Source organism: Anabas testudineus, chromosome 15 (genome assembly GCF_900324465.2).
Source record: "Anabas testudineus chromosome 15, fAnaTes1.2, whole genome shotgun sequence".
In the NCBI taxonomy this organism is placed as follows: domain Eukaryota; kingdom Metazoa; phylum Chordata; class Actinopteri; order Anabantiformes; family Anabantidae; genus Anabas; species Anabas testudineus.
Genome location: NC_046624.1, coordinates 775274 through 788645, shown reverse-complemented (window position 1 = coordinate 788645; position 13372 = coordinate 775274). Strand labels below are relative to the sequence as shown.

The window sequence follows — 13372 nt, the reverse complement described above, 5'->3', positions numbered from 1 at the left end:
GCGTGGTGGCTATTCTTCCTAAAGATATTGTGATTGGGTGTTTTGATGATGGTGAAAGAGAGTGCTGTCTAACATGTCAGTCCTAAAGGTGTTTCATTTCCCTCCCTATATGGGTTAAGCATTACAGATTTCATGACAATATGCAGCATGCTGTTGTACCAGCATCTCAAATTTCAGCAATTTGATTTCATTTAACAATAACCTGGAGGTGTTCCGGATCAGTCAGTGGTTTCAATGCCATGGCTGATTGGTGTATATAATTGATTTTTTTTTCCATTTAGGCAAAGAATGCACATTTTTTAAGTGTTTATAGAGAGATTTTTTCCTCCTCAGCCCTCAATTATTATATATTTGAATTTTACAATTCAATACAGGCATGTGCAGACATAAACTGTAAGATAGCTAGTACAGTAAATACCGATCTAAGATATTCAGATAGGATAGGTGGTATGAGGAACTAACTATAGCTGTTGGAACTCCACAAAACCAGTAGATCGGGGGGTCAAGCAGTCGTCTACAAACCTTATAAGGTTAGTGGTTCAATTCCCAGTTCCTCCTAGCTACTTGTTGAGGTGTCCATGGACAAGATACCAGTAGTACTGCTGATATGTACTGTCTCAATTCAATTCAATTCAATTTTATTTGTATAGCGCCAATTTACAACAGAAGTTATCTCAAGGCACTTTACAGTGTCTATGTATTCAGCACAACGCACCGTCAGCATCCATTTTAAAGACTGCACTGACCCCTGTTTGAACCATCTGTCTTTCTTTAACCTCTTTCGTGCTCAATATAACAGATTATTTTCAGTCCTCTCATACTACTGCTGAATTCATTTACTTTGAAGGTCAACAAAGACTGAAAATAGTTTTAGGTGAAATGAACATTTTTTTTTATTTAACTGCTTTGGGAAAGCATCAAACAATTCAGTCTCCTTAAATCACTTTGACTGGTTACTGTCTCTGAACTCCCTTTCAAAATTGTCTTTAAATTTAATTATAGTGTAACATTGTTTGTTACTTGCTTGTTGCGGACATTGGTAAGTATGCAATTGAATTCTTTCTCTTTCTCCTTCTGGTGAATATTTCTTGAAAATATAATGTCCACAATGGCCTGGGGTTAAGTTTGTTGTGCACGCATTCCCCAGGTGAGCTTATTTTCTCTTGCCACCTACATCTACACTTCACTAATTCATGACCTGTCTACAAATGCTTTGTAAGTAACAACGCCACCCCTGAAGCTACTGGCTTAAAGATTAGAAAAAGAAACGCTGTCATACGCAAATTTCCTCTGACAAACACACATAATTACAGGAATTAGCCTGCTATTTTGTCATTAGCCTTCACTTTCAATGAGCCAATAATGAAAAGAGAAACAAGAGTCAGAGACAAAGACAGATGTCTTTAGAGGATTTCAAGACACTTTCTCTCCCCATCTCTTAGCCCACACATTCAATTTGCTGTTTTATTAATATTATTAATGTAGTCAAGCTTGAAGCTTTGGAACTGAGAGTTTTTTCTTCTGATTGGTATTGTGTGAGCACTGATGGCTCAGCTCATGGGAAGTCAGAGTGATTTCAAATGCACTTTGTTCGCCATGATGAAAATGGCAGCTCGCCTTTTCAAAGCTGTATATTTGCAAGCGTGATTACGGGGTGTGTATTCAATTAAATGAAGCAAAAACAATGACACACAATCAGGACTTCATAAGCCAGCGAAAGGCCACGGACAGATTAATAAGTGCTTTGCAGACACGTTCACACACATACACACGTACATGCAACTGCCTTTTGGAATTATAGATATATGTGACACATTAGACAAGAGTTTGTCCAGCACCATTCTGTATCCAAATGAGCAGGAGAAAGAAGTGATCTCACCATGTAATTTACTGTTGATTTGTGTATGCACAAATGGATCCTCATGTCTTTTAACATTAATGAGGGTAACATTTATCCTCTCCCTGTGCTGACAGGCCTTGACAGTGAGGAACAGTTAGCTTTGAAAAGAGAGAACGACAAGAGATGTCAACAATTGGACATGTGAAGTATCCCTCATACTCATACTGCTGCTTTTGTTGAGCCTGTTTAAGTGACAGTGATAACACTGCAGTCATAGGGGAATTATAAATAGCAATGCAGTTGTCAGGATTGTTTTATGTGATGTGATTTCATGTATATTCACAGCCTACTACAAAGAATGAAAAATAATGAATGGAGATTGTAAGCTTACACTGGCACTCCCTATTTCAAAGACTCAGTGTTTGGATATTGAATGAATTTAAGTTTTTTTCACTCTGTAAAGCTTCAGAATCCTTCATTTCGTCACTGTAACAAGAGTAAATAAGGAGGTTGGAATGTATGTTTGTGTCTTAATTCCCAGATTGCAAATGGTGTCTCCTTGTGGCAGCATTTCATGCCTTCGTAGTCATTTTGCATCTCTCTGTAGTGATTTTATACCTTTATACTGGCCATTTTGAGGTTTTTCTCTTTGTAGTCCATGTGGTCTTTGAGGGAGGGCTGGATCCAATGCCAGCTAACATTTAGAGAAAAGTGGGGATCTTTAAACTATCACAAGGCTAGACAACAGTGCTAACCACTGTCCCACTGTACCAGCTTGTTGTGGTCTCAAAGATGTCATTGTTACTTTGTAACACGATTCAGATTAAGGCCAATAAACATCTATCTTATGTCACAATTATTTTAATAAGATTTGATATCCTGTAAAGGCAGGTGGCTCTTTATTTTGTTACAGTATTGGCTAAAGTAACTGCAGGTGTAACAGGTGCTAATAAGTATCCAGCCAATAAGATATTGATGCTGATGGAAGGAAGGTAGGTCTAAAATTATAGGTAGGCCAGAAATTGTGGCTTTAACCCCAAATTAACAAATCTATGCAAGTTTCCTTTCTAGATGGCTTCTTTGTTAACTGATTTCAAAGTTGATTTGTTTAAATCCATTGTACTAATTCTGCTAAATCTTGCACAACAGCACACAGGATCAATTCAATGATAACTCTTTACTGAAAGACTTGTGTGATGTGGTGATTGCAACTGGTTAAGCCTGGCATGGCAGCACAGACTGAATGGCATTTTCCACCACTTTGTTTGTTCCACAGAAGAGGGCGCTGTGAAGGAGAAAAAGGAGATTATAAGAGACAAAAACTGTAAATAGACACCACAAGAGAAACTACACTTCATTCTGGATAACAGTATACATTTCAAAGTATCCAAAGGTAAAGGTATACCAAAAATAATTAATTGTATAGTTTTGTTTGCTTGTAGCCATTGACACACCTTTCACTTTATTGTATGTCTATTCATAGACACAGTATATTGTGTGGGTATTAAAGAAATGAGGGAAGCAAAGAGAAATCTTTAGAGTTTACCCCACCATATGATCACCACAACCTAAACACTCTGACTGCACTGGCCACTGGAGGGCATTAGGGCAATCTTTTGCTGCGCTCTAGTGGTCATGTACTGCAGCACTGTGGCACAGAGTGAAATAATTGTAAGGGGCGTCCATAGATGTTGGTACGGCAGTTGGTGGTCGATTCTCTGTCCTGCCCAAAATTCCTGGCCACATGTGAAAGTGTCCTTGGACAAGACACTGTATTCCGAACCCTTGGCGCCTATAATGCAACTTGACTATGGTCTGACATCAGTAATGGTAAATGGTAAATGGTCCGCACTTATATAGCGCTTTTCTACCTAGCAGGCACTCAAAGCGCTTTACACTGCATCTCATTCACCCATTCACACGCACAAGCACACACACGGCAGAGCTGCTATGCAGCTGACCTGACTCACCGGGGGCAACTAGGGGTTCAGTATCTTGCCCAAGGACACTTTGGCATGTGACGTGGCAGCCGGGAATTGAACCACCAATCCTATGATTGGCAGTCAACTGCTCTACCTATTGACCCACAGCCACCCCCGTATGTCAATATGGCAACACCATAAACTGTCTGCGTCTTTCTTTGTAACTGAGATTTTGCACACAATAAAAACAATCCCAGAAATGTTTTATATTAATAATAATATATACTTGTGACAAAGATCTGAAATTGCAATACAAATGTAACCACTTAAATAGTTTTCAGTATATTCGGTTTTTATAAAGTCTGAAAAATTTTTTTTAATTTAAATTCAAGAAATGGGTCTATTTACATTCATAGAGACTTTTACAAATACAACTGTATAATCCAGGGAACCACGGGTTCAGTTAAATTAGGGTCCCATTCTGTGTTTCCTCATGTAACCACTGGGAGGCGTTGCGTCCTGGACACAAAGGATACACGGAATAGTTCTAAAAAACATTCTGGGGAAGGTAATAGGAAGAGATGCTATTTCCATCTTACATTAATTTTTAACAAGATATAAGTATGTAGGTTTGCTTGATTTTTTGTAGCCCCTCACATTAAGGTGTTCAGAGATCTGGTTCTTGGGGTCCAGACCAACTGTCATATTTACAGAAAAGACAGACTTACACTTTCTCGTCTTTTCCTCTCTGTAGCTCCACTAAAGATGCACCATACTTGGGGTTCAGGGGGTTGAGAATGTAGTTATTCCACCGAAACTTCACCTCTTTCACATCACCCACATCCACTTCAGCATCGATCAAAGCTTCATAGGTCTGTCCAGGCACCAGGGTACCCCTGGACAAGCAAGAAACCTCAATAAATCACTCTCAAACTGCACTGATGAAATTTAGGGATACATTTAGTTTTTATAGAGTAGTTTTCACCCAGGATGATCTCCATTACTGTAATAGAGTTGTGTGATATGTTTAAAGCTCATTATACACAATTTATGAACTCATTCAACATGTTTTATTAATATAGTTTGTGTACTTACATAATAAAAGTAGTTTAAAGTATTTCTTAAACAAACAAACAAACTATATACAGTACTAACAATCAATGTCATTTTTCCTGTATGATAACTGACTTAAAAAGCTGATTAAAAGCAATATTTTGTCACATTAGGCAATTTTTCATCTAGGTTGTGTTTTACTCTTACTGTGAAATTTGATGCATGATTGAGGTTGTGACCAGTACACGACCAGTGCCAAAAATTGAAAAAGGGCAAAACACATGAAAGCCTGCTTGTAGTTTTCAAAAGAGCACCTGAAGGACTCTTAGACAAGATTCTCTGGTCTGTGAAGGGGATCTGAATACTTTCTGAATGCAATGTAACCCCCCCTCATAGTTCTTACTTAAAAAACTGGTACTCCTGGGTACTTTCTTTGCTTCCAGTGAGAGCCACAAACATAAACCCTGGGTTACGCCAGCTGGGACCATTAAGGGTTAGTGTCACTCTGTATGTGTAACCTAGAAATAGAAGGAAATAGTAAACAGTCACATTATTTCATGATATCTTTCTGAGCATCTAATACATAAAGAGACTTTACTAGGTATACTAGCTCATAATAAACTTCAGTACTTCATCCATCAACTGAGCTGAAAGCATGAAAAACTATAATACCAGAGATACACATTTTTTATCTTTAATGATATTTAATGATATGAAAAACTTTTAGTGTTTAAGTCACAGTGTTATTTTTGCCATGGTTAGAAGGCCAGGGTACTTACGACCAAAGGGTTCTGAACTTCCCGTGTTGAGAAAATACTTTGTCGTTGAAATTCCATCAGTCACAGTGAACTTGTCAGCAGAGTGGCCCATCAGAGGACACTGGCTGTTTGCACAGGGGAAACACTTTCCCTGTGAAGACAAGCACATGGTGATGTGTGAAGAATGAGCTCAACTCCATGATGAATGAATTAAAGGAACACTTTTTAATCAGAGTTTAGCATCAAGTCATTTAAACGTCTGTGATATTGATCTGGTCAGTTAAGTGGCAGAAGGGGTTGTTCTTCAGTTTCACCTGCTTTGGTCTTAACTAACAACAGGTGAACTAAAGGGGCAACAGTGAGACAGCCACTTAAACAGGAATTAATTTACAGGTGGACTACTAACATTTTTTCTCTCCTCATCTTTTCTGACAGGTTTTTCACTGTGTCACTGCCACTACTGATGAGGCAAGACGCTGAACACATGTGACAGACATGAAAGGTCTGGAGAAGCCATGGAGAAAGTTGCGCTGCCTACTAGATTGTTGAGAATGATCGGTTTGGTGGTGGGTCAGTGATGTCTAGGGAGGCTTGTCAATGGAGGGACTCACAGACCTTTACAGGCCAGACAACAGCACTAAGTCATGGGAGTGGCTGTGGCCCAATAGGTAGAGCAGTTGTCTGTCAATCAATGGATTGTCACATGCCAAAGGGTCCTTGGGCAAGATACGGAACCCCAAGTTGCCCCTGATGAGTCAGATCTAAATAGAAAAAGTTGGTGTAAAAAGATAAATAGAAGTTGGTTGGATAGTTGGATGGCTTTAGAAAGGGGTGAGGGAAGCTTTGCATGTGCAAATCAACACCCCCTCACTCAACAGAGGTGGAGGACTTAGACACAACCTGTTTTCTATTTATCATGCTGCCCATTCATCCATCCCCAGAAAAACCAGGAATAGTTCACACCGGCACCAGGTTGGACACACTTAACGACCCATTTTAGGTGTTAAGAGGGGTTGGGCAGAGGTGTGACTATTACATCTTTTAACTTCCTCCCCATCCTTTGTTTCACGATTGATTGTTGGATGAGTAGTGAAACATTTCAACCTAACAAAAACAAGTCCAGTTGCCATGACTCTACTTCCAGATAACTTCACATAGAAGACTGAGAATCGCTTCACCAACTTATTTCAGAAAGGTTATTCAGGCAAAAGAAGGTAAGGTAAGGAAGCGCTGAAACTATATTCCTTGACACTTTTTCCAATTCACTAAATAGATATTAAGAGTCTTAATAGACTTACAGCAGCAAAACTGTTCTGGTCAGAGCAGGGAAATCCCACAAAGCCTTGGGGTTTACTAATGCTCTCACTGTAGAACTGGTATGCTCGCACATGGTTGCATGCATCAAACTTCTTGGTACCTGTAATAGAAATTTGTCAGATGATGTAACAGAAGTAGAGTAGAAGTGAAAGGACATGGTAAAAAATATACCACTACTACTAATAATAATACCTAAGGAGACATTAATGTTTATTACAGAGTGACAATGCAGTATGCTCTGATGATCTTCTAACTAAAGCGTATTATATTAAAAAATATCATGAAATGATCTTGGGCTGTATGGTGGTGGAGTGGTTAGGACTCCTGCCTCACAGCCACAAACTGATTTTAACCTGCCAGCCAACTGACTTTGGTGTTTTTGTTTGGGTTTTCTCTCACAATCAAGTGCTGGGTCTGCCCAGGTATCTGTCCGTTATTCTACATTGGCTCCAGCCTACCTGGTTTGTAGATTATGGGTTGTTTTAAAAATTTGCACCAGTAATAAAAATAATAAGAAATAATCAAAACAATCTTAAGGGAGAACAGAGAGATGGGGAGACTGAGTTGGTGATTGACAGGCAGTTTTGTATTCTCCAGTGCAAGACAAACACAAGGCGCTCGAAGACTTCCAGTTATGCGGCTCTGGCTCCCACTCTCCCTCTCTTATCTATAGGATCAAAAGTGTCATATTCAGCTGTGCCAACACCCCCAACCCAAGCATGGCACTAATGCTGCCACTTGAGCCTTGCTACTCAGCAGCACATTTAAAAAGAAGGCAGTCATCATCCATTTCAGAAAATATTTGCTAAGTTAGGTCCAGCAGGAATAACTCTGCCTGGGGTTTCTTTATACGGTTTTTCCAATGCCATGACTCACTATGTTGTGTCTGAAGACTAATGCTTAAAATGTTTTGATTAACTTTCTGCTTAGTTAATTGTCTTTCAATTAAACTTTGACATGGACACTTGTTTCTTTGCTGCTAAGACATTAACATTAAACTAATGAACTGAATGAATCACTGAAGTGCTTTTGCTTCCTGTCTCTTACCAGACATGGAACTCAAGATATTAATGTCAGTTTTAAAGTCTTGCTGAATGCACCAAAATTAAAAATGATTTTCACTGCCCTAGTGTTAACTAGAAGTCTCCAAAATCTCCAAAATGCTCACTTGTTTGAATGAAAAATGTAACTGTGGGTAACTGAAACAAAACTATCATTGTTTTTCCATTTTGTCTGCTGTAATGTATTTGTGTATGAATTTATCGCACCTTGCCAAATATCATCAATATCAGACGGTTTGCCTTTGTTGGCAGAGCAGCCAGGCATCAATTCTCCTCCATTTGGGAAAAAGTCAATGTGGCCCACAAATTGCGACATCCCCAAACCTGCAACAATTCATACAAAAATCACTTAGAAAAGATTTTTTTTAAGATTGATGAATATGGTCACTCTACTTACTGGCACAGCATTCTACTAATTTTGAGTGGAGCTAGAAAGTACAGAAATCACTGAGTCAGTCATTTCTATTTTAATCTCATTCACTGAAGTCAACAGTGAGATTTACCAAGTTTAGAGTTGAAAGGAAGTCCATCTGTGTGAATGACATCCACAAATGCAGCGTCGCTGGTATCCAGACGCACAGAGGCATCAGTGTCCTGAAAGTAAGGTTCAGTTGGGTCCAGTCCTTTAACAGCAAAAGGTCAGAGTCAGTTACCAGGAGCTGGTAATCATTTACAAGCAAAGTTGTTTTCATATGCAGCACACAGCTGTGAGTGACTTCAATGAACAGATGGATTTACCAGTGATGCGTGCAAGACCAGTGATCCTACTCCCCACGTCTCCTCCAATATGAGCGCCAAGGCTGTGTCCAATAATATGGAACTTCTCAGGTGCTTGCTTATAGCTGTCCTGTGACATACAGCATGTATGTTAAAGATATTGTATCAACCACGCTACCATTAATATCACATGTTCTTTACCAATTTGCATACATGGGAATATTCTCTCAGGTACCAGTTGTTTCTGTCTGTGCCTTTCAATCCTGTGTATTGTGTAATTTGTCAGTGTATTTTTGGCTTCTCTGATTACACTTTCACTCAGCTGTCTAGACAAGAAAGGTTCACAGAATCGTTTGTGAGAATGCATGTGTTCCTTCATTTTTCAACACCTTTTAAAATGTTTGTCTCTGGAGAGTACTCCATATGTATGAGACTAAACCAGTAAATTGCTAAGATAGGTACAGGACATTTACATTTAGTTATTTGGCTTTTATGCAAAGCAACTTATAAGTGAGGTACAAAGCAAGCAAATATCTAAGCCAAGGAAACAAACTTTAAAGTAAAGTCTTCTACAACGAGCTGTGTCAGTTATATGGGGTATGAGTGCCAGATTTTTGCAGAGAAAGAGTTGGATAAGTTTTGTTTTCAGCAAGTTTTAGAAAGTTGAGTGTGAAGCAGCTGAGCACGCAGAGTTGCGGAAGTTGTTTCACCATCGTGAAACCACTGAGCTGAAAGGTTAAGCCAGGGATCTTTTAAGGTGAGGTAAGGGGACTACACAGTGTTGTTCCCTTGCTGAGCGAGTAGACCAGAATGAGGGCGTTCAGGTAAGCTGTTGAGTTGACCACTTTGTAAGCAAGGATCAGGGCTTTGAACCTCTTGCAGGCATCTACAGGAAGCCAGTAAAGAGATCTGAAAAGGGGTCTAATGTGTGTCCTTTTCTGGCTGATGAAAAATGAGACATGCTGCTGCATTTTGGATCATCTGGAGGGGTTTGATGATGCAGCTGGTAACCTGTCAGTAAGACATTGCGAGTGAGAAAGTCAATATATGACCAGAGCCTGCACAATAGTTTGTGTTGTATAGTCTGAAAGGTAGGGTCTGATCTTTCTGATGTTTAAAAGGGCAAATCTGCATGCCCTTGGGACAGAGGAAATGTGGTTGGCATAGCTCAGTTGATCATCATTGATCACCTCCAGGTTTCTGACAGACTTAATTGGAACAATTACTGTGGATCTTATGTTGATGCTAATGTCGCGGAGGATTGAAGGTCTGGTTGGGAAGACAGGAACTTCTGTCTTGGAGAGGTTGAGCTGAAAATGGCTCTCTCATCCAGGCAGCGATGTTGGCGAGGCATGCAGAGATAGTGAGACAGTGGAATGACAGGAAGAGCTGTGTGTTGTCAGCATAGCAATGATGGGAAAAACCATACGATTGGATGATGGAACCTAGGGATGGAGTAGAGGTGGAAAAGAGTAGAGGACCAAGAACTGAGCTCTTTGGCAAGCCAGTGGAGGCAATAAGAGTTAGAAACCTGCCCCTGCCAAAATACCTTCAAGATATGTTTGACTGTGTCAAAGACTGCAGATCAAGTAGAATTAGGACAGAAGATTGAGTCACAGCTTTTGCAGCCCGTAGAGATTCCATGACCCTCAGGAGTGCAGTTTCTATGGAGTGGAGGTGTTAGTTCTCCACAAGGGAGGGGTCAGGAGTTGTTTACTTCAGCACAAAGACTGGCAGCAGGAGAAAGTCACCTTTAATTTGTAATTGTGACTGAAATTAAAATTGCATTAAGTGCTGTACTTACCATGAGGAATGTGATCATGGAGGCCACCTGAGCAGCTACCACCCTGGCATTATTGACAGCCTGAGCATACAGAGTCTTCACCCCTTTCTTCCACTCTACAGCAATGCAGTTCACATTCTCAGACTTTACCATAACCTACACAGAGCAGCAAGTTAGTCAAAAGAGAATCAGATTAATATTCTGTCAGTTCTACCAGTGTTCAAAAACATATATCCTTACTTACTAATTACTACGAGTGCTGTGAGAATCTTATCTATCCTTGTGCAGAATACACAGAAGTCTTAGAAAGGTTGGGCTACAGTATCTCGAGTTGTACCAACCACAGATTAATTATTTTTTATTCGTCCATGTTTAAGGATATATAATAAAGTGATGTATGTGAGCACCACTACGTAGAAGTAAAAACTATGTTTTGTTTTATTATGATGAACTGTCCCTTGTGGATCTTTTCTGGTTGTGGTTCCCTTTCTTTCTGTCTGTGTTAAATACTTTATTTACTCTCAATTTTCTAGGGTATAAAATACCTACATTGTGCTTTTCCCCTTGTACCCTTTGTAAAGGGGAGAGGAACTGACAATCATCGGAACCATTCAGTCACTCCACCCTGGTCTATTATTATTGATTTATTAATTGGTGCTACATCAAAAGTCAACATTTCGTTTGCTATAGCAAATCAAACTGCCATTAGGGGTTCTTCACATCTAATTTTTTTTTCCACATCCATGATTTTTGGTGTATAATTTTACCTTACACATCTCCTGTGGCCAGTCCTCATCTCCTGTGACTAAATAACCAGGAATGATGAATCGAGTTTTTCTTATCCCATTGTAGTTTGAGGCCTGGATGGTTTGATCGGTCGTGATCTCCTGGTAGTTTCAAAAGTAAAGCAATGAGTCTGAACACAGATGGCTAAAGGAAAAAAATGTTTTTTTTTGTCTGCTTTCTGAAATACCCTTATTTATAAAGCTAAGTTTTATATGTAATTAGTAAGTAATGTGAAACAAAATCCGAAATCCTTGTTTTGAGAAAGAGACTGTTTTCTGAAAAAAACATGATCAAGTCTGGTTCTAAAAAAGACTAGAAGAGATTTGTTGTACGTGTCTAATTGAAAGTCCTACTTTGGCCCTTCCATCATAGCTCTGGTGAGACACAAGAGGAATCTGATAAAGGCTTTGCATCACCTGGTAGTAGCGATTCTTTTGGGTGAAAAGGAGGAAGCGGCTCCCAATCTCCTTGGGGTGCCAGGGCAGAACAGATGCTGGTCTCTGGGCAGTGCCTCCCCAGGGTGACAGGTCACTAAAGCACCCAAGCTCATCGAAACAGACCTCAGCAGCTGTCACAAGGACAACGAGGCACTCTTATATAGATTGACTTTCACAGTGCTATTTTTACATCATATACTATATGCATATTTTTATATTTATGTATCAAAACTGAACCCCCCTACCCTATTTTTATCAATAAGTACATTTACATGCAGCATCCTGCTTTTTTATATTCAGGATACAGTATGACATGGAACATGAGAAAGGCCAAACCAATATAATACTTCCAGGGCACATATGAAACCTAGTCATTCATATTCCTGCTGACATGATTCTATGACTTACATCTACCAGATCTATCATACTTATCTACTAGCTGCAGCTGAGGGTGAACCTAGTTGGCGTTGGTGTAAAGCAGAATAACAGTGAATTCAGGTTTCTGATGCAGGATATGCGCATACACTACATAAAACTATGACATAAATGAAATACTCCAACATCTTAACAATATGTACAAAGGGCTTAATCGAAAGTTAGTACAGTATTTCCCAAACTCTACTTTAATGGTGATAATTTTATCTATAGCTGTCCCTTCACCAAGAATGAAATTAATTGTTGAATATTTGTTGAATTTGACCAGCAGCAGTCTGCAGGTGGGTCAGTATTTATAGATTAAGCCTGTGCAGCCAAACCTTGATCAAATTCACAGAACCTTTTGCGTTATATCCATGTGTAAAAATAATGAATCAACATATAGAATAGATTCATATTTGATTGAACTACATACAAAACAAGTCTAAATATTTTACAAACTGGAACTAGCTGCACTGACAATGCACTGACAATGACAATCGACACTACAATAAAATTATTTCTACAAAGAAAAATAAACAGCACACAAGTAATTTTAAAATACCATAACGTACCATAATAAAATACCATACCACATTAACTATGTTACCGGCTTAGTTTGTCATTTGAGCAAAACTGAATTTTAAATTGATCTTACCATATGTTGTTGCAATGAGGAACCAGAACAGACCCAAACTCCACATCTGTGACATGAAGACAATGTTGCATAAGAGTTTAGTGGTAAAGAAATGAAACAAAGACATTAATTGAATCATGTTGTTTACTTACCTTGAGACCAGACAAGGTGGTAGTATATTGCAGTCCTTGTGCACTGTTTTAAATAGACGTTTTGCCCACGTGGGAGTGGGAAATGCACAGGTGACAGACAATCTGACATGTTAGATCTCAAACTGGTCAATTATTAGTTACATGTTCACTTCATACAGTGATGAAGCATCCACCAATCTTTCAGATTTTGAACAGATATACCAAACAGTAGATCTGGAGAAACTTCCATCAATCTTCCTTTAATTTCCAAATAATACCTTGTCTATTTAAACACATTTACTTTTCATATTTTATTTTTATAGTGAATCATGGTTGATTTATTAAAGTTTGAAAACAGAAGAAACTTTCAAGTAACTGTAAACAAGAGGTTTTGAAAAGCATAGTTTGGGATGTATACAAAATAGTTTCTAAATAACTGAATCTCTTTTGCAGTACAGTCAAATCCATCATTAAGAAATGCAAGGAATATGGTGTAGGAGTAAACTGCCTACAGCC

General features: G+C 39.0%; 1 protein-coding gene across 2 annotated transcripts; it reads right to left on the bottom strand.

The window, feature by feature from the left end:
- Positions 1-874: 874 nt before the first annotated feature.
- On the bottom strand, positions 875-12936 carry LOC113158021 (inactive pancreatic lipase-related protein 1-like). 2 transcript variants are annotated; one of them, XM_026353677.1, is made up of 13 exons: positions 12878-12936; positions 12747-12792; positions 11654-11805; positions 11219-11338; positions 10473-10607; positions 8690-8798; positions 8455-8574; positions 8159-8275; positions 6872-6990; positions 5595-5724; positions 5219-5333; positions 4491-4658; positions 875-3125 (listed from the first exon to the last, which is right to left on the bottom strand). In XM_026353677.1, the coding sequence occupies exons 2-13, from the start codon at positions 12790-12792 to the stop codon at positions 3056-3058; spliced, it is 1401 nt and encodes a 466-aa protein (XP_026209462.1). In that variant the 5' UTR covers positions 12878-12936; the 3' UTR covers positions 875-3055. The 2 variants fall into 2 exon arrangements, with proteins under 2 accessions (XP_026209462.1, XP_026209461.1); XM_026353676.1 differs by having other exon boundaries at positions 12747-12801; positions 12878-12921.
- Positions 12937-13372: the final 436 nt, after the last annotated feature.